At 46.4% G+C, this 22,171-nt stretch overlaps 1 protein-coding gene across 4 annotated transcripts in view; it reads right to left on the bottom strand.

Annotated features, from left to right (window-relative positions):
• Nucleotides 1–22,171, bottom strand: part of ZMIZ1 (zinc finger MIZ-type containing 1) — a 538,822-nt gene that overhangs the window by 40,720 nt on the left and 475,931 nt on the right. For all 4 annotated transcript variants that reach the window (XM_038743493.1, XM_038743494.1, XM_038743496.1 and 1 more), the window contains 2 exons: nt 2,470–2,584; nt 181–398 (listed from right to left, as the gene is read on the bottom strand). In XM_038743493.1, the coding sequence (XP_038599421.1) occupies nt 181–398; nt 2,470–2,584 (333 nt within the window). The remainder of the gene's footprint in view (nt 1–180; nt 399–2,469; nt 2,585–22,171) is intronic.

The raw sequence follows: 22,171 nt of genomic DNA, 5'->3' as shown, positions 1-22,171 counted from the left end.
GAGTCCTCAGTCCTTTCATCTTAGAACGCAAGTTCTGAGAGGGCAATGACTGTCTTGTGTTTCTGCTGTATTATTTTTTTTTAAAGCTGGGGCCCACAGTCTAAGCAGAAGTAGACTGCACTGTACTGCAGTCTGTAGATACTCAGTAAGTGCCATACTACGGCCTTGGCGTCCTCTTACCTGCCCCCAAATCCTCCGCTGCCAGGGTAGTTGGGGCGTCCATACATGCCCTGCTGGATGTAGGGCTGGGTGGAGCCCGCCTTGGCTGAGAATTGCTGCTGTTGCCCAGCAAACTGAGGCGAGTTGATGCCAGGGTTGCTGGTCGTCATCCCAGAAGCCATTGGGTTTCCTCCTGGGTTCATTGGATTGTTAGCGTTAGCCATAGGGTTGCCCAGTACCTGCGAGGGAAAATAACATAGTCAAGGTGAGCAAAGGAGAGGAGGGGGGCGGTGGACAGAGGAGGAGGGAGGAAAAGAGGGAGGAAGGAGACGAGAAGGGAGGGAGGGAAACAGTGAGAAGAGACAACATGTTATTTACAGGATTTTAGCTGTTGCTTGAGACCATCAGTTGTAACTAGGTCAAAGCTCCAGGGAATATCAGAGGCAGTTCTGTCTAGAGGAGTGGGAGTCAGGAGACCTGGATTCTAACCCCAGTTCGGCTGTGGAGCGTATGACCTTGAGCTAAACCTTTTCACTGTCTCTATTTCCTCATTAGATGGAGTTCATGACATGGTTCCCCCTCTTCCTCTATTGCTGAGAAAGAATAGGAATCAGTTAAAAAAAAATCATTAATTCATAGGTGACAAAGAAGCCTACGGGAAGATTCAAATCTTTGGAATATTAGGCAGGTATTTCATTTACTAAATCAATGGCAAAATGACTTGAATATGTGACATGTTTACAAAAAGACTGGCTTTTTGTCTTTTTTAAAGCAAGTTTTACATTAAATATGTATGTGTCGGGTTCCTTCAGTGAAACTTTTTAACAAAAAGTCTGGTAGGATAAATGAAGATATAGATGAGACAGTGCTTTAAGTGTGTAGGAAGATATGCACTCTAGAAACGCACTGAATTTCCAACTGGGGTGGTATTAGAGAAGCAGCGTGGCTCAGTGGAAAGAGCCCGGGCTTTGGAGTCAAAGGTCAGGGGTTCAAATCCCAGTTCTGCCAATTGTCAGCTGTGTGACTTTGGGCAAGTCACTTAACTTATCTGTGCCTCAGTTACCTCATCTGTAAGGTGGGGATTAAGACTGTGAGCCCCCCGTGGGACAACCTGATCACCTTGTAACCTTCCCAGCGCTTAGAACAGTGCTTTGCACATAGTAAGCGCTTAATAAATGCCATTATTATATACTATATCAACAAGTCTCTTCTGACCTGAAGGCTCACCTCCTCCAAGAGGCCTTCCCAGACTAAGCTCCCCTTTTCCTCAGCTCCTCCTCGGCTCCACGTCGCCCCTGCTCGCTCACTTTGCTCTACCCCACTCCCCCCGAACAGCACTTGTGTAGATAGGTACATATCTATAATTCTATTTATTTATATTAATCCCTGTTTACGTTTTGACATTTATATATCTATAATTCTATTTTTTTATATTGATGCCTGTTTACTTGTTTTGATGTCTGTATGCCCCCCTCTTGACTGTAAGCCAGTTGTGGGCAGGGATTGTCTCTGTTGCTAAATTGTACTTTCCTACCACTTAGTACAGTGCTCTGCACACAGTAAGTGCTCAATAAATATGGCTGAATGACCCCAAAGATACTGGTTGAGTCTGCTGTTTATAAAACCCAAAAGAAAAATTTATTAGCAAACATAACACTCAACTTCCCCCAGCCTCCTGCACCAAACAATGTTAAAAGAGTGGAAAGGGCAAGGAGGATGGGGAGAGAGGTACAATTCCAACTCCTAAATCAGCTGCAACCTGCCCTAGACATGACAAAGACAACTGCCCCCATCATCAATCATCATCATCATATATCAATGGAATTTACTGAGCACTTACTATATGCAGAGCACTATAATAGCACTTGAGAGCAGACAGGATCCCTGCCCATGATGAGCTTAGAGTCTAGAGGACCCATCTGTTCCAGACCATCACACTAGTAGGATGAAACTGCCCGTCTGCTCATATCACCCCACCAGACTATGCCTTGTGAGGAAGAGGGCAATCAGCACTGGAGAGGGATTTCTCCAGAACTTGTATCGGCCAAATGGATCCGAAGAAGCACTGCATAGACAAACTTTATTTCCTAAAACTCGCACAAATGGTAGTTGGGTAGGCCTTGGGTTTTTGCTGGCATCCGAAGCCCCCAGCCGTGGCAAATCTCACTCAGTTTCGCAGTTTGGTCTGGGTCCAAGAATCTCCACAATTGAGGCATGAATACAACAGCATGTCTTTTGAATGGACCATATATATTGTCACTCTTGAGAGGAGGGGAAAGAGGGGGACAAGGAGGTCCAGAATGCACTTACCTGACTCTGGGAGGTGTTAGTCACTCCCCATACCGTGGTGACCACCGACAAGGACCCCGGAGGCTGGTTGGCGTTCTGCTGCCACGGCACAGAATCGTAAGGGAATGACCCATCACTGCAAAAGCAAACAGAGGGAGAACTCCTGGGTACGTTCGGAGTCACTCAAGGGCTGCTCTCAGCCACTTCCAGGGGACTCCCAAGTCTTTGGCAAGGAGCCTACCACGCTGAAGCCCGGGGAACCCTCCTGCAGAGAGCTTCCACGTGGCTTCAGCACTGAAGGAGAAATCTGCTAGCCCCAAGCGGGGATAGGAGATGGATTCAAACAGACTCATTTCCTCACTCCCCACAAATCTCCAGCCAGTCACAAATACGATCAACTACCAGATGCAATTTCAAGTCTCCGGGAGCTGGGGCGCTGAATGATCATGCAGATGCACTGGTTTTGGCCAAAACCCAGCTGAGCTCCTGGAAGACCGACTCCAAGGCTGCCTCATCCCAATGCGATTACGTCCTGAGACAAGACAGCAGACTCACTGTCTGCCCTGGGCTCCAGCAGCAGAGAGTCATGATCAAACCTTCCTTTCCCTACGGCAAAATAATCAGCAGCTAATATAAGGATTGAGTTAAAAAAAAAAAGCAAAGAATTCTCATTCCAACCCCCCACCAAAATGCTTCACTAGTCCATGGGTTCATTTATTCATTCATTCATTCATTCAATCACTAGTATTTGTTGAGCACTTACTGTGTGCAGAGCACTGTACTAAGCGCTTGGGATAGTACAATGCAACAGAAAACAGTGCCATTCCCTGCCCACAACGAGCTTACAGTTTAGACAGGGGGAGACAGACATTAACACAAATAAATAAAATTACAGATATGTCCATAAGTACTGGGGCTGAGAGGGGGGGAAGAGCAAAGGTAGCAACATCTGATATCAGGTGAGATTGATCAAAAGCCCCGTGGGCTGGAGGGGAGGGATGCCAGGATGCTCATTCAGATCTGGTTCTGAATCTGACTAGTTCTCTTTCCTCCCTCCCACATTTCCTAATAATAATAATAATAGTCATATTTGTTAAGGGTTTACTACGTGCCAAGCACTGTACTGGATACAAGCAGATTGGGTTGGACACCGTCCCTGTCCCATGCGGGGCTCACAGCCTCAATCCCCGTTTTACAGATGAGATAACTGAGGCACAGAGAAGTGAGGTGACTTGCCCAAGGTCACACAGCAGAGAAGTGGTGGAGCCCGGATTACAACCTGTGACCTTCTGACACCCAGGGCCATGCTCTATCCACTACCCCATGTTGAGTCTCTATGCCCAGCTGTGCTTCCTAGGTCTCTGACAGCCTGAAGGCCTTCTGTTGGGAAGGGATAAGGAAAGGGCCCGGGATGGGGAATTGAATCCCGAAGGCCACACAGTCTTGCTCTGAGGCCAGGGTGGGTGGGTGGGGATGGCTACAGGAACGGCCAGCAGGCACCTCGATCCACAGTCTGATTCCAATCCAGTTTCCACCCCAAAGAGGCCTCAGAGGGCAGTTCCTCTCCCCTCACCAAATCAAGGTTACGGGCCAAACCGACCTTCCTAGCTTAAAACAGGCTGAGACTCAGAGGGCAGCAGCTGCTTCTCCCCCTTCCCATCCAACCTGAGCCAAGACCCGCTGCACCCCACCTTCTCTTGAGACCAGAAGCCCCCCAAAGCAGCAGGCTGCTGCCCTGAAAGACCACCACAAAACTATTCTTCCCTCACACACTAGTCAACCAGGTCTGGACTGGAGCCATTAAAAAGACATTGGAAATCAATCAGTCATATTAATTGGGTGCTTAATGTGCACACAGCACTGTACTAAGTGCTTGGGAGAGGACAATATAACAGAGCTGGTAGACACATTCCCTTAATTGCGTGAAGCAGCATGGCCCAAGGGATAGAGAACAGGCCTGGGAGAACCTCAGTTCTAATCCCGGCTCTACCACTTGTCAGCTGTGCTACCTTGGCCAAATCACTTCACTTCCTCAGTTATCTGTAAAATGGTGTTTAAGACTGTGAGCCCCACGTGAGCCTGTTATTGGGTAGTGACTGTCTCTGACTTGTACTTCCCAAGCGCTTAGTACAGTGCTCTGCACCCAGTAAGCGCTCAATAAATACGATTGAATGAATGAGGGGGACTGTGTCCAACCCGACTGACTTGTATCTACCCCAGCGATTAGAACAGCTCTTGACACACACAAATTACATCATTATGATTGTTATTAAGAATTGTGAAGGAAACATCTCTTTCCTGATGTGATCTAGTTCAGCAGGTAGAAAAGAGGTGGGGAGAAATCCAGAGCTGAGACAAACACTTTCCTGGAACACAGGGAGCATTTTTTTTATTTTTATAATGGCATTTATTAAGCGCTTACTATGTGCAAAGCACTGTTCTAAGCACTGGGCAGGTTACAAGTTGATCAGGTTGTCCTACTGAAGGCTCACAGCCTTAATCCCCATTTTACAGATGAGGTAACTGAGGCCCAGGGAAGTTAAGTGACTTGCCCAAAGTCACACAGCTGACAATTGGCGGAGCCAGGATTGGAACCCATGATCTCTGACTCCAAAGCCCGGGCTCTTTCCACTGAGCCATGCTGCTTCTCTAGGCATTTCAAGTAGTAAACTAGATTCTCCATAAAACATCTCCTCTACCAATCAGTCAATAGTATTTATTGAGCACTTGCCGTGTGCAGAGCACTGTACAAAGCGCTTGGGAAAATACAATGGAGTTGGTAGTCACAATCCCTGCCCACAAGGAATTTAACGGTCTACAGATAAAGGGAAACCATATTATCTTGAGATAGCATGTTGGAGTTCATGAGGTCACAGAACTGCCGCAGAAGCAGCAGCATGGCGTACTGGAGAGAGCATGGGCCTGGGAATCAGAAGGTCCTGGGTTCTAATCCCGTCTGCTGGGTGACCTTGGACAAGTCACTTTACTTCTCTGTGCCTCAGTTACCTCAACTGTAAAATGAGAATTGAGACTGGGAGCCCCACGTGGACAGGAACTGTGTCCAACCCGATTAGCTTGTATCTACTCCAGTGTTTAGTACAATGCCTGGAACATAGTAAGCATTTAACAAATGCCATTATTATTATTATTAGATGATAGGGACAAGATTCTAGGACCTAGAAAGCAGTTATACTGGGATACTACAATTCTGGTACCCTACTTCTTGACTCTGGGAACGCCTTAAGCTTTTACTATTGGTGATTTTAATACCTGGAAAATGAGAACAGATTCACCAACCAAATCCAGTAGCTAAAATGATCTGCGGAGAAGGAAAGAACACAGAGACCTCCGTGTCTCAATCCCATGTTGTTGACTGAATGGAAGAAGATACTTCTCAGCGGAGGACTCAAATTAAGCAATACTACCAAAAGCATTCTTCAGTTTTTTGGTGGGTTTTTTTCCAACAGAAATTTGCAGCAGGAGAAAGGATGGGGGCTCATCCTTCACCCTGGTTTACACAAGATCTGCGTCAAAGTCACTTATCTGTAAAAACTATTCAAGGGAACGTAAACCAATATTTTGACACGCTGGAGACGAGTATAACGTTAACTCACCCGGCTCATGGAAATTTAAGCAGAAGGCTGCCACGCACCCTGGTTTACCCAGCTGAGATCACTCTGATTTACACCGTCGGGAAAATGGCTCAGACTATGTGGGGGCCAGACTAGGATGCCCTTTGGGTCTCTCATTCGTGGATCTCGTGTATCTTGACGTTGACCTCTTGCCTAAGTCCTGCTTCTGGCCTGGAAAGCCCTCCCTTTTCAACATCTGACAGATGTTCACTCTCCCCACCTTCAAAGCCTTATTGAAGGCACATCTCCTCCGAGACGTCTTCCCTGACTAAACCCTCATTTCCCTTTTTCTCCTCTCTTCTGCGTAGCCCTGACTTGCTCCCTTAATTCACTACAGCGAGAAGCAGCGTGGCTCAGTGGAAAGAGCACGGGCTTTGGAGTCAGAGATCATGGGTTCAAATGCCGGCTCCGCCAATTGCCAGTTGTGTGACTTTGGGCAAGTCCCTTAACTTCTCTGGGCCTCAGTTACCTCATCTGTAAAATGGGGATTAAGATTGTGAGCGCCTCGTGGGACAACCAGATCACCGTGTAACTTCACCAGCGCTTAGAGCAGTGTTTGCACATAGTAAGCGCTTAATAAATGCTATCATTATTATTATTATTACCCCCACCTCAGTCCCACGGCACTCATGTACAGCTGTAATGTACTTTCCCAAGCACTTACTACAGTGCTCTGCACACAGTAAGTGCTCAATAAATATAACTGAATGAGTGAATGAATGAATATCAACAATTTATGTATTTATTTTAATGTCTGTCTCTCCCTCTAGACTGTAAGCTCGCTGTGGGCAGGGAATGTGCCTGTTATACTGTTGTGGTGTACTCTCCCAGGTGCTTAGGATGGTGATCTGCAATCAATCGATCATATTTATTGAGCACTTACTATGCACAGACCACTGTATTAAGCGCTTGGGAGTATACAACACAAAAGAATTAGCAGACACATTCCCTGCCCATAATGAGCTTACAGACTAGAGGTGCACAAAGTAAGCACCCAATAAACACGATTGATTGATTGACGGATTGATTTAGATAAGCGGGAGTTCAGCAGAGAATGGGGCTTGGTGATTTGGAGCAGGTGCTCATTCAGTTGAGGATCTTAACACATTCAAAAGAGGAAAAGAAACCACTAACCAACCTAATAGCGAGCTAAGAGGAAACAGCAGAGTAACAATGTAAGCACTCTGTTGCCGATGGCTAATCGAACATTCAATTTGCATAATGCAGGTTGGGGAAAATTGAATCAAATCTAAAAGTGTGACTAAAAAAGGCCACACAGGGACTCTTGGATGATGGATTGGGGCTGGAAGAGAAGCAAAGCTACACAGAGGCAGGGTTGTCCACACCCTTTTTCAAACACTGAGAGACACCAGTCCTGGAAGGGTCAGGGGGCTGACCCTCAGTAACTCACAGAACAAGTGACCAATTGCTGTGAATGCCAGCTATCCGGGCCCCTGATCTAGACCTCTTCCGTCACTCCACCTGTGAAGCCACCACGTTGAAAATATTCCAAAGTTTCCGGTGGCTCATTCTGATCCTTCTCCACTACACCCTTCACACTGTGAAGGGCTTAGTACAGTGCTCTGCACAAAGTAAGCGCTCAATAAATACGATTGATTGATTGATTGAAGGGGGAAAAATGATCAACTTCACGACGTGCTGTGAAACTGTTGCTGTTCACGCTGCCCTCCACCCCTCAACATGTCCACTAAGATGGACACTTTAGAAACACTGCACCTGATTTGTACTCTCCCAAGAATTTAGTATAGTGCTTTGCACATAGTAAACACTCAATAAATACCACTGATTGAATGATTAGAACAGGTTCTAATAAGGACATTCCACCTTTTTAAAGATACAAAGAACCAAGATTTGTTTTTAGCACCCTTTAATGTTTTCAAATTAAAATACAATGCTTTGCTTCCAAGAGAAAGGTGTAGAAAAGCCTGGGAGTCAGAGGACCTGGGTTCTAATCTTGGCTCTGCCACTTGCCTGTTGTGTGACTTTGGGCAAGTCACTTAATTTTTCTATGTCCTGGAATCTTCACCTGCAGAATAGGGATTGAATTCCTGTTGACTCTCCCTCTTAGTCTGTGGGCCCCATGGTGGGACAGAGACTGCATCTGACCTGATGATCGTCTTGCATCTACCCCAGCTAGGAGTATAGTGCTTGGCACACTGTAAGTGCTTAAATACCCCAATTATTACTATTATTGTTCTGTATGTCAGCCTCACCAGCGTGGTTCAGTGGAAGGAGCCCGGGCTTTGGAGTCAGAGGTCATGGGGTCAAATCCTGGCTCTGCCAATTGTCGGATGTGTGACTTTGGGCCAGTCACTTAACTTCTCTGGGCCTCAGCTACCTCATCTGTAAAATGGGGATTAAGGCTGTGAGCCCCACGTGGGACAACCTGATCACCTTGTACCCCCCCAGTGCTTAGAACAGCGCTTTGCACATAGTTAGTGCTTAACAAATACCGTCATTATCCTCCATCTCACAAGTTCGTAATCTTGGCCTTATCCTTAACTCATCTCCCTCATTCAATGCAGGTATTCAGTCTGAAGCCAAATCCTTGAATTTGTCCCTTCCTCTCCATCCAAAATGCTAGGACCCTGATCCAACTATTTATCATACCCTACCTTACACACTGCTTTAATCTCCTCACTCATCTTCCCTGCTTCTCCCCTTTTCAGGCAATCAATCAATCAGTGGATCAATGGTATTTACTGAGTGCTTCCTCTCTGCAGAGCACTGTACTAAGCATGTGGGAAAATACATTAAAATCGAATTGGTAGGTGTGATCCCTGCCCACTAGGAACTTACAGTCTACACACTTCACTCTGCTGCCCGGACCATTTTTAAACAAAAAAAAAAGTCACACCACTCTTCAAAAACTTCTAATGGTTGCCCACCCATCTCAACTTCAAACAGAAGCTTCTTAGCTACTGACTTCAAAGCAGTCAGTCAGCTAACCCCTTCCCACCTAAGCTCGCTAACCTCCCACTACAACCCAGCCCGCCGGGCTAAACTCTTCTGATGCCAAACTGCTCCCTGTACTTTGATTTTGTCTGTCTTGCCGACAACCCCTTGCCCACATTCCCCTTCTGGCTTGGAACTCCTTCCCTGTTCACATCTGACAATCTACCTCTCTCCTCATTTTCAAAGCCCTCCTAAAATCATATCTCCTCCAAGAAGCTTTCCCCAACCAATCCCTCATTCCCCCTACCCCATTCGCTTTCCCTCTTGTTATGACTCTACACTTGACTGAGTACATTTTGCTATTCACCACAGCACTTCTGTACCTCTCCTATTCTCTGCCACTTTTCAAACCTGTAATTTATTTTAATGTCTGTCTTCCCCCCTAGATTGCAAACTCGTTGTGCAGGGAATGCATCTGTCATACTGTTATACTGTACTGTCCCCAGCACTTAGTACACAGCTCTGTACACAACAAGTGTTCAACAAATATTACTTATGTTAAAAAAAAAAGAGGAAAGCGAGAGTTGCTGCCCTCTGTACAGTGGTGAGGTGAGCTGAGGGGGAAATGTTTTTATTTTTGAGTTTGGCAACAAACTTGAAGCGGGGCTCACAGGGCTTGGGCGGGGGGGAAATGACATGCATCCCCACACACTCAGCAAGGGAGGAGGACATGTACGTGCAGGTGGCTAGAGGACTCACAAAGAAAGTGATTAGGGCTTGGAACAGTGCCCATTTGCCACCCATGACTAGGGCTTCACTCTCAACAAGTCCAAAACTGAACTCATCTTCCCTCCCAAATCCTCCCCTCCACCTAAATTTCCCACCACAGTTGACTCCATCACCACCACCACACCTCCCCATCTCTCAAACTCATAACCTTGGCATTACCCTTGACCCCCCCACCACCTTTCAACCCCCCCCCCCATATCTAGTCTGTTGCCAAATCCTGTCAGTTCTTCCCACAAACAATTTCCAGAGTTTACCCCTTCCTTCTTTTCCATCCAAAAGGCTCCCACACTTGTCCAGGTATTTGCAATACCCCAGCTTGGCTTCCACATCAGCCTCCTTGACAATCTCATTACTTCCAGTCTCTCCACTCCCCACCCGAACTCCAGTCTATTATTCGGACCATTTTCCTAAAACGTTGTACTGCACCTATCTCCTCCCTTCCTCAAAAACCTCCAAAGGTTGCCCGTTCCTTTACATCAAGCAACTTTCTCCCTCCTACCTATCCGCTTTCTCTTCCCTCTACGTCCTCAGCTGGCACTCTTTGTTTCTCTCAAACCAAGTCACCATGCCTTATTCTCTTCTCTCTCACACAACTTCTTGCACATGCCCTGCGTCCTGCCTGGCATGCTCTCCTCACCTCACATCCGACAGACCACAGATCTCCCCATATTCAGACCCTAACTGAAATCACTTCTCCAGGAGGGCTTTCCTGACTAACTTCAAATTTCCCATCTTACACCTTCCCACGACCGCCACTCACAGTTTTTTAAATAGTATTTCTTAAGAGCTTACTATGTGCCAGGCACTGTTTTAAGTACTGCGGTAGATGCAAGCTAATCGGGTTGGTCCCTATCCCATGGAGGGCTCCCAGTCTTAATCCCCATTTCACAGATGAGGGTACTGAGGTACAGAGAAGTTAGGTGACTTGCCCAAGGTCACATAGCAGACAAGTGGCAGAGCTAGGATTGGAAGCACCTTCACATCATCTAAGCATTTAGACACTCTTAATCCCCCATAGTACTTAGGTAGGTATCTTAAAGACTTTATGACTTCCCCCTATCTGCAATTCATTTTCCCATCGAATTCCATGAGGGCAGGGATCGCTTATTCTAGCTCTAAGATGCTCTGTCAAATGCTTAGCACAGTGCTCTGCTGAGGAAGGGAGAGAGTCAGAGTTCAGGAGCCAGTCTCTCCAGCTACCGCATAGAGGAGCAGGGTGGGCAAACCTAACCCGAGGACCCCACCAGATCGGGCATCCCTGAGGAATAGACCATCTCCCAAGTACTCAGTACAGTGCTCTGCATAGAGTAAGTGCTCTATAAATACCACTGATTGATTGCCTGAGTGGATGGTAATGGCAATAAAAAAAATATTCTGAGTTTCCTGGCTTTCAATTTCCCAGGCCCTTCTCCTTCTGTCCACTGAAGAATGGTAGCAGGTCCAAGAAGCAGTGAACTTGCAAGAGGTGACACTGGTTAAGGGAAGAGAGGTGTTTTACAAGGCCAAGGAGGAAATACAATGAAAATGAAAAGCTTTAGGTGTCAGTACCTTCCAAGATGAAGCACCTCTACCTTGACACGAGCAACAATCAGCCCATCATGACAAAGGGGCATTCTCGGCCCAAAGTGGAAACAGTGTGGCCTAGTGGATAGAGCATGTTCCTGGGAGTTAGAAGGACCTGGGTTCTAATCCTGACTCAGCTCAGCCATTGGTCTGCTGTGTGCCCCTGGGCAAATCACTTAACTTCTCTGTGCTTCTGTTACCTCATCTGTAAAATCTGGACTAAGGCTGTGAGCCCCATGTGGGATATGGACTGCATCCAAACTGATTAGTATGTTAACTACTTTGGTGCTTAGAACAGTGCCTACTACATAGTAAGCGCTTTACAAATACCATTAAAAAACCCCTCACAAAACCTGCCTGTTCCCTTGTCAGGATCCTCTCGCCACTTGGCTCTTCCAGAGAAAGGAAGGACTCTTGGGCTTTGATGTAGAAACTCCAGAATGCAAAATGGACCTTGTGTCATCCCGGCCAGCTGTTTTCTTTCCTAGCCCCTTATCTACCACTTAATCAATGGTATTTATTGAGCACTTACTATGTGCAGAGCACTGTACTAAGCACTTGGGAGAGTACAGTACAACAGAGTTGGTAGACCCTTTTCCTTGCCCACAAGGAGCTTACAGCTTACCACTGGCTTTAAAGTAGTCAATCAGTTCGCCCCATTCTCCCTCACCTTGCTGATCTCCTATGGCAGCCCAAACTGCACACTCCACTCCTCTAGGGCTGGTTTACTCACTGCACAAATAGCTCATCACTGACTCCCTCCCCAAGTCATTCCCCTAGCCTGAAACTCCCTCCCCCTCCGCATACACGAAACCACCACTCTCTGCCTTCGAAGCATTATTAAGGTCACATCTTCTCCAAGAGACCTTCCTCAACTCTCTACACCCTCTACTCCCCAGCTCCATCTCCCTTTCACGTTTCATCTGTGCTCTCTGGGCATTCGATATTCACCTCACCCTCAACTCCACAGCACTTACGTACATATCTTTAAATTACATATTTTAAATTACGCATTTATTCCTATTAATATCTGTCTCCCCCTCTAGGCTTTAAGCTCGTTATAGGCAGGGAACTCCTCGGTTAATTCTGTTGTTTTGTACTCTCTCAAGTGCTTAGAACAGTGTCTTACACAAAGTAAGTGCTCAATAAATGTCACTGATGGATAGAGGGGAAGACAGACATTAGAAATGATTATGGATATGTGCTGAAGTGCTGTAGGGCTGAGGGGGCAGTGAATAAAGGCTATAGATCCAAATGTGTAGACAGTGCAGAAGGGAGAGTGATGAGGGCTTAGTCGGGGAAGATCTCTTGGAGGAGATGCAGTTTTAATGACTTCGAAGGTGGGGAGAGTGGTGTTCTGTTGTGGATGATGGCCATGCGGTGTTTCAAAAGAAGCTAACCTCTCTCCTCTCATCAAGTAAAAAGCAAGTCACAAAAGAGGAAGCCAATAGTCCAGGAAGTTTGGAATCAGGTCTTCCTTTCCAATTCTATGCATGCAGCTAGGCATCACTTTGGGTCATGTTGGTTTGGTGCTTCTCTGAATTGTCCTACCGTATCCTTATCTGTTCCCGTAATGCAGAGCTGGAAGCTTGCTAAACAGTGATACATGAGGTTTAGAAAACCACTCAAAACTTCCTCATCCTTTAGGGAATCTCCCAACTACAGTTATATGCCCCATCACTAAACTATCACCATTTATTGACCACCTGTGCACTTTTGGCACTGGACAGATGGAGTTACATGGCACGATTCCTCCCCTCCAGCTCAGGAGTTTGAGAACACAAATGCTTACAAGAGAATAAAAGTCTAAAATTGTTACAACTTAAGAAGGAACAGGTTCTCTAGAGTTCATCATTTTACAGTTTATTGAACAATAATGATAATTATGATATAAATCATGCTATTTGGTATGTTCTTATTATATGCCAAGCCCTAGGGGTGGAGGAATACAAGTTCATCAGGTCAGACATGGGACTCATAGTCTAGCGTCATGAGAGATTTAAAGGTGAGGAGGGGATTTAGAGGTCAGTGGACTCTGACTTCTCATCCTAGCATATAGAGTTATTATTAGAGCAGCAGTATAGTCCAATATTCATTCAATCATATTTATTGAGTGCTTACTGTGTGCAGAGCACTGTACTAAGCGCTTGGGAAGTACGATTCAGCAACTAATAGGGACAATCCCTGCTCACGATGGGCTCACAGTCTAGAAGGGGAGAGAAAGACATCAAAACAAGTAAACATCTCTCAGTAGCATCATTATAAATAGAATTATAGATATACACACACCATAAATAAAAATAAATACAATTATAATTATAAATACGTATGCATATACATAAGTGCTGTGGGGTGAGGAGGGGGTAGAACAAAGGGAGTGGGTTGGGGTAATGGGGAAGGGAAGGGGAGCAGAGGAAAAGGGGGGCATAGTCTGGGAAAAAGTCACATGACTCTATTCCCCCAAACAATGCATTTTGGTTGTTTAGTGTTTCTGGGATTCGATTTCCTCACTTGTAAAACGAGAAGAATAATCCATAAGAACACGAGAAGTGACACTGCCTAGATCAACAGTTAATCCAGGCTAGGCTCTGTTTCTGACAGCGATAAGGACTAAGGGAGATCCACTGTGATGGCTGCCCTCCTTAACATATAATACACAAAATTCCAAGAGCTTAGTACAGTGGTCTGCACATAGTAAGTGTTCCGTACTTATTTAAAGACACAGTGTGTGCCAAGCACTGTACTAATCATTGGGAAAAAAATCCACAGGTGAGATTTACACATGGTCCCTGGTCCTAAGGGGGCTCAGAGTAAAGTTTCACGGCACTAAGCTTGTTTGGGGCAGGGAACATGTCTACCAACTCTGTTATATCGTACTCTCCCAAGTGCTGACTACAGTGCTCTGCACACAAGTGCTCAATAAATACACCGGGTGTGGTTGACAGACAAGTGAAGAAAGATGAAATAGTAGAAACACAAAACAAAAATTATAAACAGTGCCCAACAAGTCCAGTGGTCAAGGGGACTTGAAGGGGCCGGCCTACTTGTTGGGGTCATTGAGAGTTCAGTCACAACTAAAGCTACCCAAGTCTCTAAAATTGGCAGAGGCTGCACGCTTATTTTAATTCTCTACAATTTTCTTTATTTTTTCCTAGGTCGAAAAGAGGTTAGCAGGGAAGGAAGGGTGGGGAATGATGGGTTAATGCCGGTTATTTTGGTGGTGCAAGATGTTCAGTGGGAGGGGGTGGGCAGGGGGCTACATGCAGGGTAGGGAAAGAGGAGAGTAGAGTGGTGGCATGGGGATAGGGGACTGTGCTAATTACCCCCTGCCATCATCGCTTCTGCAAATATCTGTTCAAGGCTCGCTAGCTTCCTTCTCCATAATCCATTCCCTCCTTACTTTCCCAAGAAGCCCCGGGCCCCAGCTTGATATCTTTGGCTTGGGAGAAGTCCAACCACGATCCCCCGGAAAGGTTTTTAGGAAGCAATTTTCAGTGCAACCAGCCCTGGAAAGAGAGCTCTTGGGAAATCCAGCCACCTCTGGAACCACCAAGGCCAGAGTAAATGACAGCCACTAATCCATCATCCCACCTCATTTCTTCACCGGCCCTCATTCTTGCAAGTTCTGCCAACTCTGAACACATAGAACAAGACAAGCGTGTCCAAGATGAGCTAGAAAAATTCATTCCACAGTCTGACCGTCTGTTCTTTGGCGAGGCATGTTGCCCCTTGATAACTGTCCCTGAGGATCAGAGGCTTGAGGCCTGTTTATTCATTCAATTGTATTTATTGAGCGCTTACTGTGTGCAGAGCACTGTACTAAGTGCTTGTTTATCCCCATGAAGTCAGAAATTCAACATGGGGCTAATGTCCAAGCTACATGCAAGGCGTACTTCCTCTGCTAATGGATGAGGTGTCAAAATATCGTCATCCCAAGAAGGAGGGCCCATGTGGGCCACTGTCCCCACCACAAAACAGCCACTTCTGGGGTGGAAGGACTCGGTCGCTCGCTAGGGCAGCGCACCGCATCGGCGGGGATTTGGGAAGGAAACATAATCTCGAAAGAATTTTGCAAGGGTTAAAGAGTAGGAGAAGAAGGGAGAGTGGGATGATAGATGCAACTGGCCCAGATGACCTACCCACAAAGATATTTGCTTTCATTTTCTTTCTTCTGACGGGACAAAATAAAACAAAAACACATTTTTTTTTTTCCATTTCGACTCTCAGCTCCAAAGAAGAATCAGACATAGCTACCATTTTTCAAAAGTAACATTTCCTTGGAGACTGTTCGCACCCTAACACAAAGCGCAGTGGGAGAGCTCTCTGCAGGCACACGACGTAGGAACACACATAAACACACCACACGTTCGAGCCTCCCCAGCACCCCCCTATCCACACAGACACACACCCACCCACAGGTTCACGCGGTTCATCGCTGTGGAGAGTGTGCCTGGCAGTCACAACACCGGGGCTGCGGGCACCAGGGTGACTTAAAGATCAACTGCCCTCCCGGGTCCAAGAAATCAAAAGAGGAGGAAAGCACACAAAGGCTTGTTCCCCTGCCTGACTCGCCTTACTGACACTGGGCACAGCAGGCTGCACGTTCCACTACCAGCTCGGAGTGACAAACCCCACGGCTAATGGCCCTATCCCCCCCCTCCCCATGCCACCTGTTCTCTATTTGGAAAATCCTGGGAGGGTGGTCTGCCCGCTCGGCAACTAGAGTTGAACCTTTATTGTGTGGCACGGCTCAGCCAGACCCTGCCCCATCCAGGGTCCCTGCCGCTCCGCACATGGAGTCGGGATGCCGAGAGCCTGCCCGGTGTGTGTCTGTGAGGCATCCGCTCGGTCCGGTTCGCTCCCTCTCTCGGGTCTTCCGGAGCCGGAGGCTCCTTCACGAAAACACCATCCACCCAGCATCCTAGCAGTGCCCGTTGCCGTGGTAATCCGAACGCCCTGGTACTCCGTGATCATCGGGGGGAAGGAGACTCACATTGCTCACCCGGCAGCCCGCCTGCTATGTTAACCCGAGACAATGGCCTCCAGAAGACTCCTTTTGTTCCCAGCTTGGCTGTTTATTCACAGGGTGCCCGGAGGTCAGCCACTGCTCCCACAGCCCGGGAAGGAGCCGGGCGGCTGGCGGAGAGCTCACGCCTCCCCGCTCCTGCCACGGAGGCTGAGGCAGCCGACGAACCCCCGCATGGAAATAAGGCTCTGGAGCATCTGCAGAGGCTCACTGACTGACTGACTGACTGACTGACTCAGAGAAGGTGTAAGGCAGCTGGCTGCCGCGCGGCAGCTCCGAGGAGGGTTTGATGGACTCACATTTCCGAGATAGATGATGCTAATTTACACCCCAACAGTAGGAAAAACTGCCTTTTCCAAGCCACATCGCCATGCGCGCGGGCACACACACACACACACGCACACACGTGTGCACACGCCGCCCCATCTCCTGGAGCACAACAGCACTGATGGATGGTGGACGATGGAAAAAAAAAATCAGAATCAGGTGAGGTATGGGGATTGCTGTGGAATACACGGTGGGGGTCAGGTGTCACTTGAGACTCCGGTTCGGGGGACCCACGGATGATGTCTCTCTGAGGATAACTGCATCGCTCATCACATCCCTGTCCTTGTCGGGATGAACAACTTCAATCTGGGCTTCCAAACCCAAAGCACCGTAGCCCCAAACCAAAAGGGTTCACCACAAAGCGACCCCAATGACTACATGCTTGAGCCAAAGACAGGGTCAGGGGATGTTCTGTGGGTGGGGGCGAGGGAATGTGAACACTGACAGATGGACATGCTAGACCAAAGGAGTATTTTGCCAATAATTTTCCATTTCCCTAAGACACACCTCAATATTATTAACTCCTCCCCCAAAATAGTAACCAATGGGAAGCACTGCTGGAATGTTTAGGGGCAAGCATGAGGACCCACACTGCTTCCTGGGACTCAAACTTTTTTTTTGGTCCAGTTGTATCGAGTTATTATAATTATTCTTATTTTTATTATTATTGCATTTGTTAAGCACTTATTATACGTCAAGTACTGTTCTAAGCACTGCGGTAGATACAAGTAGGTCAGACACAGTCTTTGTCTCACATGGGGCTCCCAGTGTAAGTACGAGGGAGAACAGATATTGAATCCCCATTTTATCCCTTGAATTTTAGCCCATTGAATCCCTTCAAAGCCCTACTGAAAACTCACCTCTTCCAGGAGGCCTTCCCAGACTGAGCCCCCTTCTTCCTCTCCCCCTCCTCCCTCTCCCCATCCCCCCACCTTGCCTCCTCCCCCTCCCCACAGCACCTGTATATATGTATATATGTTTGTACATATTTATTACTCTATTTTACTTGTACATATTTATTCTATTTATTTTATTTTGTTAATATGTTTTGTTTTGTTGTCTGTCTCCCCCTTCTAGACTGTAAGCCCATTGTTGGGTAGGGACCATCTCTATATCAATCAATCGCATTTATTGAGCACTTACTGTGTGCAGAGCACTGAACTAAGCACTTGGGAAGTACAGGTTGGCAAGTATGTTGCCACCTTGTACTTACCAAGCGCTTAGTACAGTGCTCTGCACACAGTAAGCGCTCAATAAATACAACTGAATGAATGAATGAATTTCACTGATGAGGAAGTGGAGGCCCTGAGAAGTTAAGTGACTAGCGTGAGGTTAAACAGCGGGCAAGCAGCAGACCTGGCAAACGCGCTTAGTACAGTGCTCTGCACACAGTAAGCGCTCAATAAAGACGATTGAATGAATTAATTAATTAATTTCACCGATGAGGAAGTGGAGGCCCTGAGAAGTTACGTGACTAGCGTGAGGTTAAACAGCGGACAAGCAGCAGACTTGGCATACGCACTTAGTACAGTGTTCTGCACACAGTAAGCGCTCAATAAATATGATTAAATGAAAGAATGAATTAGAACCCAGGTCTTTGTCTCCCAGACCCATGGTTCTTTCCACTAGGAAAGATGCTTCCCCAAGTGGCAAAGCACACTAGCATCCAATCATCATTAGCACTGCTAATCCGTGACACTTTGGTACCTTTTTTTACTAGGTTTATACAATAATAATAATGGCATTTATTAAGTGCCTACTATGTGTGAAGCACTGTTCTAAGTGCTGGGGAGGTTACCAGGTGATCAGGTTGTCCCACGGGGGACTCACAGTCTTAATCCCCATTTTACAGATGAGGCAACTGAGGCACAGAGAAGTTAAGTAACTTGCCCAAGGTCACACAGCTGACAACTTGCAGAGCCGGGATTTGAACCCATGATCTCTGACTCCAAAGCCTGTGCTCTTTCCACTGAGCTGTAGACACAGTAGTAGTAGTAACATTAACAACAATAGTGGTCTTCGTCAAACACTTACTATGTGCCAACCGCTAGGGTAGATGCAACATGAGTAGATTCATTCAATCGTATTTATTGAGCATTTACTGTGTGCAGAGCACTGTACTAAGCGCTTGGGAAGTACAAGTTCGCAACATATAGAGACGGTCCCTACTCAACAGTGGGCTCACAGTCTAGAAGAGGACATAAGTGCCTGTCACTTAGGTCACAATTTAATGGGAAGGAAGAACAGGTATTTTATCCTCATTTTACAGATGAGAAAACCAAGGCACTGGGAAGATAAGTGACTTGCCCAAGGTCACACAGCAGGCAAGTGGCACAGCCAGGATTAGAACCCAGGTCTGTGCCTCTCCTCCTAGATTACACTTCCTCATTAATACTGTGGCCATAACTTCATATTAGTTTTGCACAATTACTTTCATTACTTTCACCTGTATATATGTATATATGTTTGTACGTATTTATTACTCTATTTTTATTTATTTTATTTGTACATATTTATTCTATTTATTTTATTTTGTTAATATGTTTTGTTTTGTTCTCTGTCACCCCCTTCTAGACTGTGAGCCCGCTGTTGGGTAGGGAACCTCTCTATATGTTGCCAACTTGTACTTCCCAAGCGCTTAGTACAGTGCTCTGCACACAGTAAGTGCTCAATAAATATGAATGAATGAATGAATATGGAGTGAGTATGTGTGGGTGAATGTGGAGGGAAAACAGAGGACGAGAAGAGAAACAGGGAATCCTAATGAGAACACAATGAAATAAACAAGCTTTGCCTGCAATTCGACAATTCTCACTTTGAACACCTGTTTCAGTAAAAGGCATCTCCCATTCACTGCTCTTGCGTGACAACCTCATGCCACGGACATGACAATCACAGGTAATTACTGAACAATTACTTTGTGCAGAACACTGTATTAAATGCTTAGAAGAATACAATGCAACTTGGTGGGTAAACATGCTCCCTGCCCTCAGAGGCCGGAAGGGAAAGAGGGCTGAAGCAGGGAAGGCCTCTTGGAGGAGGTGTGATTTTAATAAGGCTTTGAAGGTGGGGATAGAGTGACTGTCTGCGGGATATGGAAGGGGGATGCAGTTTCAGCTCAAAAGGAGCTCTCTAAGACTTCTTGCCACAGCCCTGGGGAACAAAAAGTTTCTTTGTAGCCATCGCGGATTTATCATATATCCCTGCTCGATGGGGTAAGAGGGAAATGGGAGAAATGGAGAAGCAGTATGGCCTCGTGGGTGGAGCACGGTCGTGGGAGTCAGACGGACCTGGGTTCTAATAATAATGATGGTATTTGCTAAGTGCTTACTATGTGCCAAGCACTGTTCTAAGCGCTGAATCCCTGCTCCACCACCGTTCGGCTGTGACACCTCAGGCAAGTCACTACACTTCAGTTACCTCTTCTGTAAAGTGGGGATTAAGACTGTGAGCCCAATGTGGGCCAGGGACTGTGTCCAACCTGACCAACTTGTATATTCCCTGGCGCTTAGTACAGTGCCTGACACACAGTAAGCACTTAACGAATACCATAAAACGGACTACAAAGAAAATGAGAGCACTGCACAAAACAGAGAACCAACACTGCATAATCATTTCGCTCCACGGCTGGTGGGGAGATGGAAAAGAGCAGGCCAATTCCCTGGCTAACGTGGTATTCCGTATGCTTCTAATAGCCTCTTTATTTGGGAGAAATAACCAATTCCCATTAAAGGCACTGTCAGGACCTAATTAATTTCCCTGATAGATCTGTATGGGTCCTTGACGCACTGCCTATTGAGCAGAGCCTTTGTTGTTACCACTGATGGAACACGGAGCCAATGATTTGAGTTGAAACTCCAACCCTCTTTAATTTAGGTGGACCATTAGAGAGGCTCTCCATCACCACAATTACTGGAGACGATCTCCTTCTCTCCCTGCGGTGAAACTGAAGAGAGAAACCTTAGCATCTCAACGCATATTCAATTTTAAGAAAGAAGAGTGAGGAAAAGACCCAAGAATCTGGGAGATTTTAACACCGAGAGGTGGGGAATGATCTCTCTCGTATTTGCTCCCCTCGGCAAGACTGGTACGTGTTCTGGAGGAAGAGAGAGAGACCACTTGTTTTCAGGCCAGCACTCAGGGTTTTTTTTGACAGACAGACAAAACCCAATTTTTAACCAAAGTTGTGGAAATAAAAACATTACACTTTGGGGAAAAACAAAAAAACAATCTCTTGAAACTAACTACAAAACTAGAGGGGTCAGAGAAGTTCTTCTTGGTACTCTGCCAAGTGCTTAGTTCAGTGCTTGGTACACCCATAAAAGCCAACGATTGACTGATTCTTTTCACTACTATTAACATTCAATAATAAAGTACACCTAATGCTTGATACTAGATAATTTATGGAAAGAGCTCAATTTTTTTTTTTTGCCTTTCTTAAAAATTGAATCAATTAGCTCATCAAAACTGGCTGTGGGACTCATGCCCCACATTTCATACTGAAGTAGAAAGAGGAGGCTGAGAAGTGCTTGGCCTAGTGGATAGAGCATGGGCCTGGGAGTAAGAAGGACCTGGGTTCTGATCCTGGCTCAGCTCTGCCACTTGCCTGCTGTGTGACCTTGGGCAAGTCACTTAACTTCTCTGTGCTTCAGTTACCTCATCAGTAAAATGTGGACTACGACTGTGAGCCCCATGTGGGATATTTGCTATACTGTACTTTCCAAGTGCTAAGTACAGTGCTGTGAACACAGTAAGCACTCAATAAATATGATTGAATGAACGAATGACATGGACTGCATCCAAACTGATTAGCATGTAACTACCTCAGTGCTTAGAACAGTGCCTGGCACAAAGTAAGCGTTTAAAAAATACTATTAAAAACAAACAAAAAACAGTGGAATGACCTACTGGAAAGAGCACAGGCCTGGGAGTTAGAGGATCTGGGTTCTAATCTTGACCATGTCTCCCCTACCCTAAAAAAACCCTCTCTCAACCTCACGACTCCCTCCAAGTATCATCCCATCTCCCTCCTGCCATGCCTCTCCAAATTCCTTAAGCGAGTTATCCGCACCTGCTGCTTCCACTTCCTCTCCCCAAATTCTCTCTCTGACTCCCTCCAATCTGGCTTCCACCCCCTTCACTCCACCGAAATTGCTTCTCTCAAAGGTCACCAATGACCTCCTTCTTGCCAAATCCGACAGTTTCTACTCCATCCTAATCCTCCATCTAACACTGTCGACCACCCGCTTCTCCTGGAAATACTAGCCAACCTCGGTTTCACTGATGCTGTCGTCTCCTGGTTCTCCTCCCATTTCTCTGGCCGCTCATTCTCAACCCCTTTCGCGGGCTCCTCCTCTTCCTCCTCTTCTTCCTAACTGTGGGAGTCCCTCAGGGCTCATTTCTGGGTCCCCTTCTATTCTCCATCTACACCCTCTCCCTTGAATTCATTCACTCCCACATCAACTACTAC

Source organism: Tachyglossus aculeatus, chromosome 3 (assembly GCF_015852505.1).
Source record: "Tachyglossus aculeatus isolate mTacAcu1 chromosome 3, mTacAcu1.pri, whole genome shotgun sequence".
NCBI lineage: Eukaryota > Metazoa > Chordata > Mammalia > Monotremata > Tachyglossidae > Tachyglossus > Tachyglossus aculeatus.
This window is presented reverse-complemented; position numbering and strand designations above follow the sequence as displayed.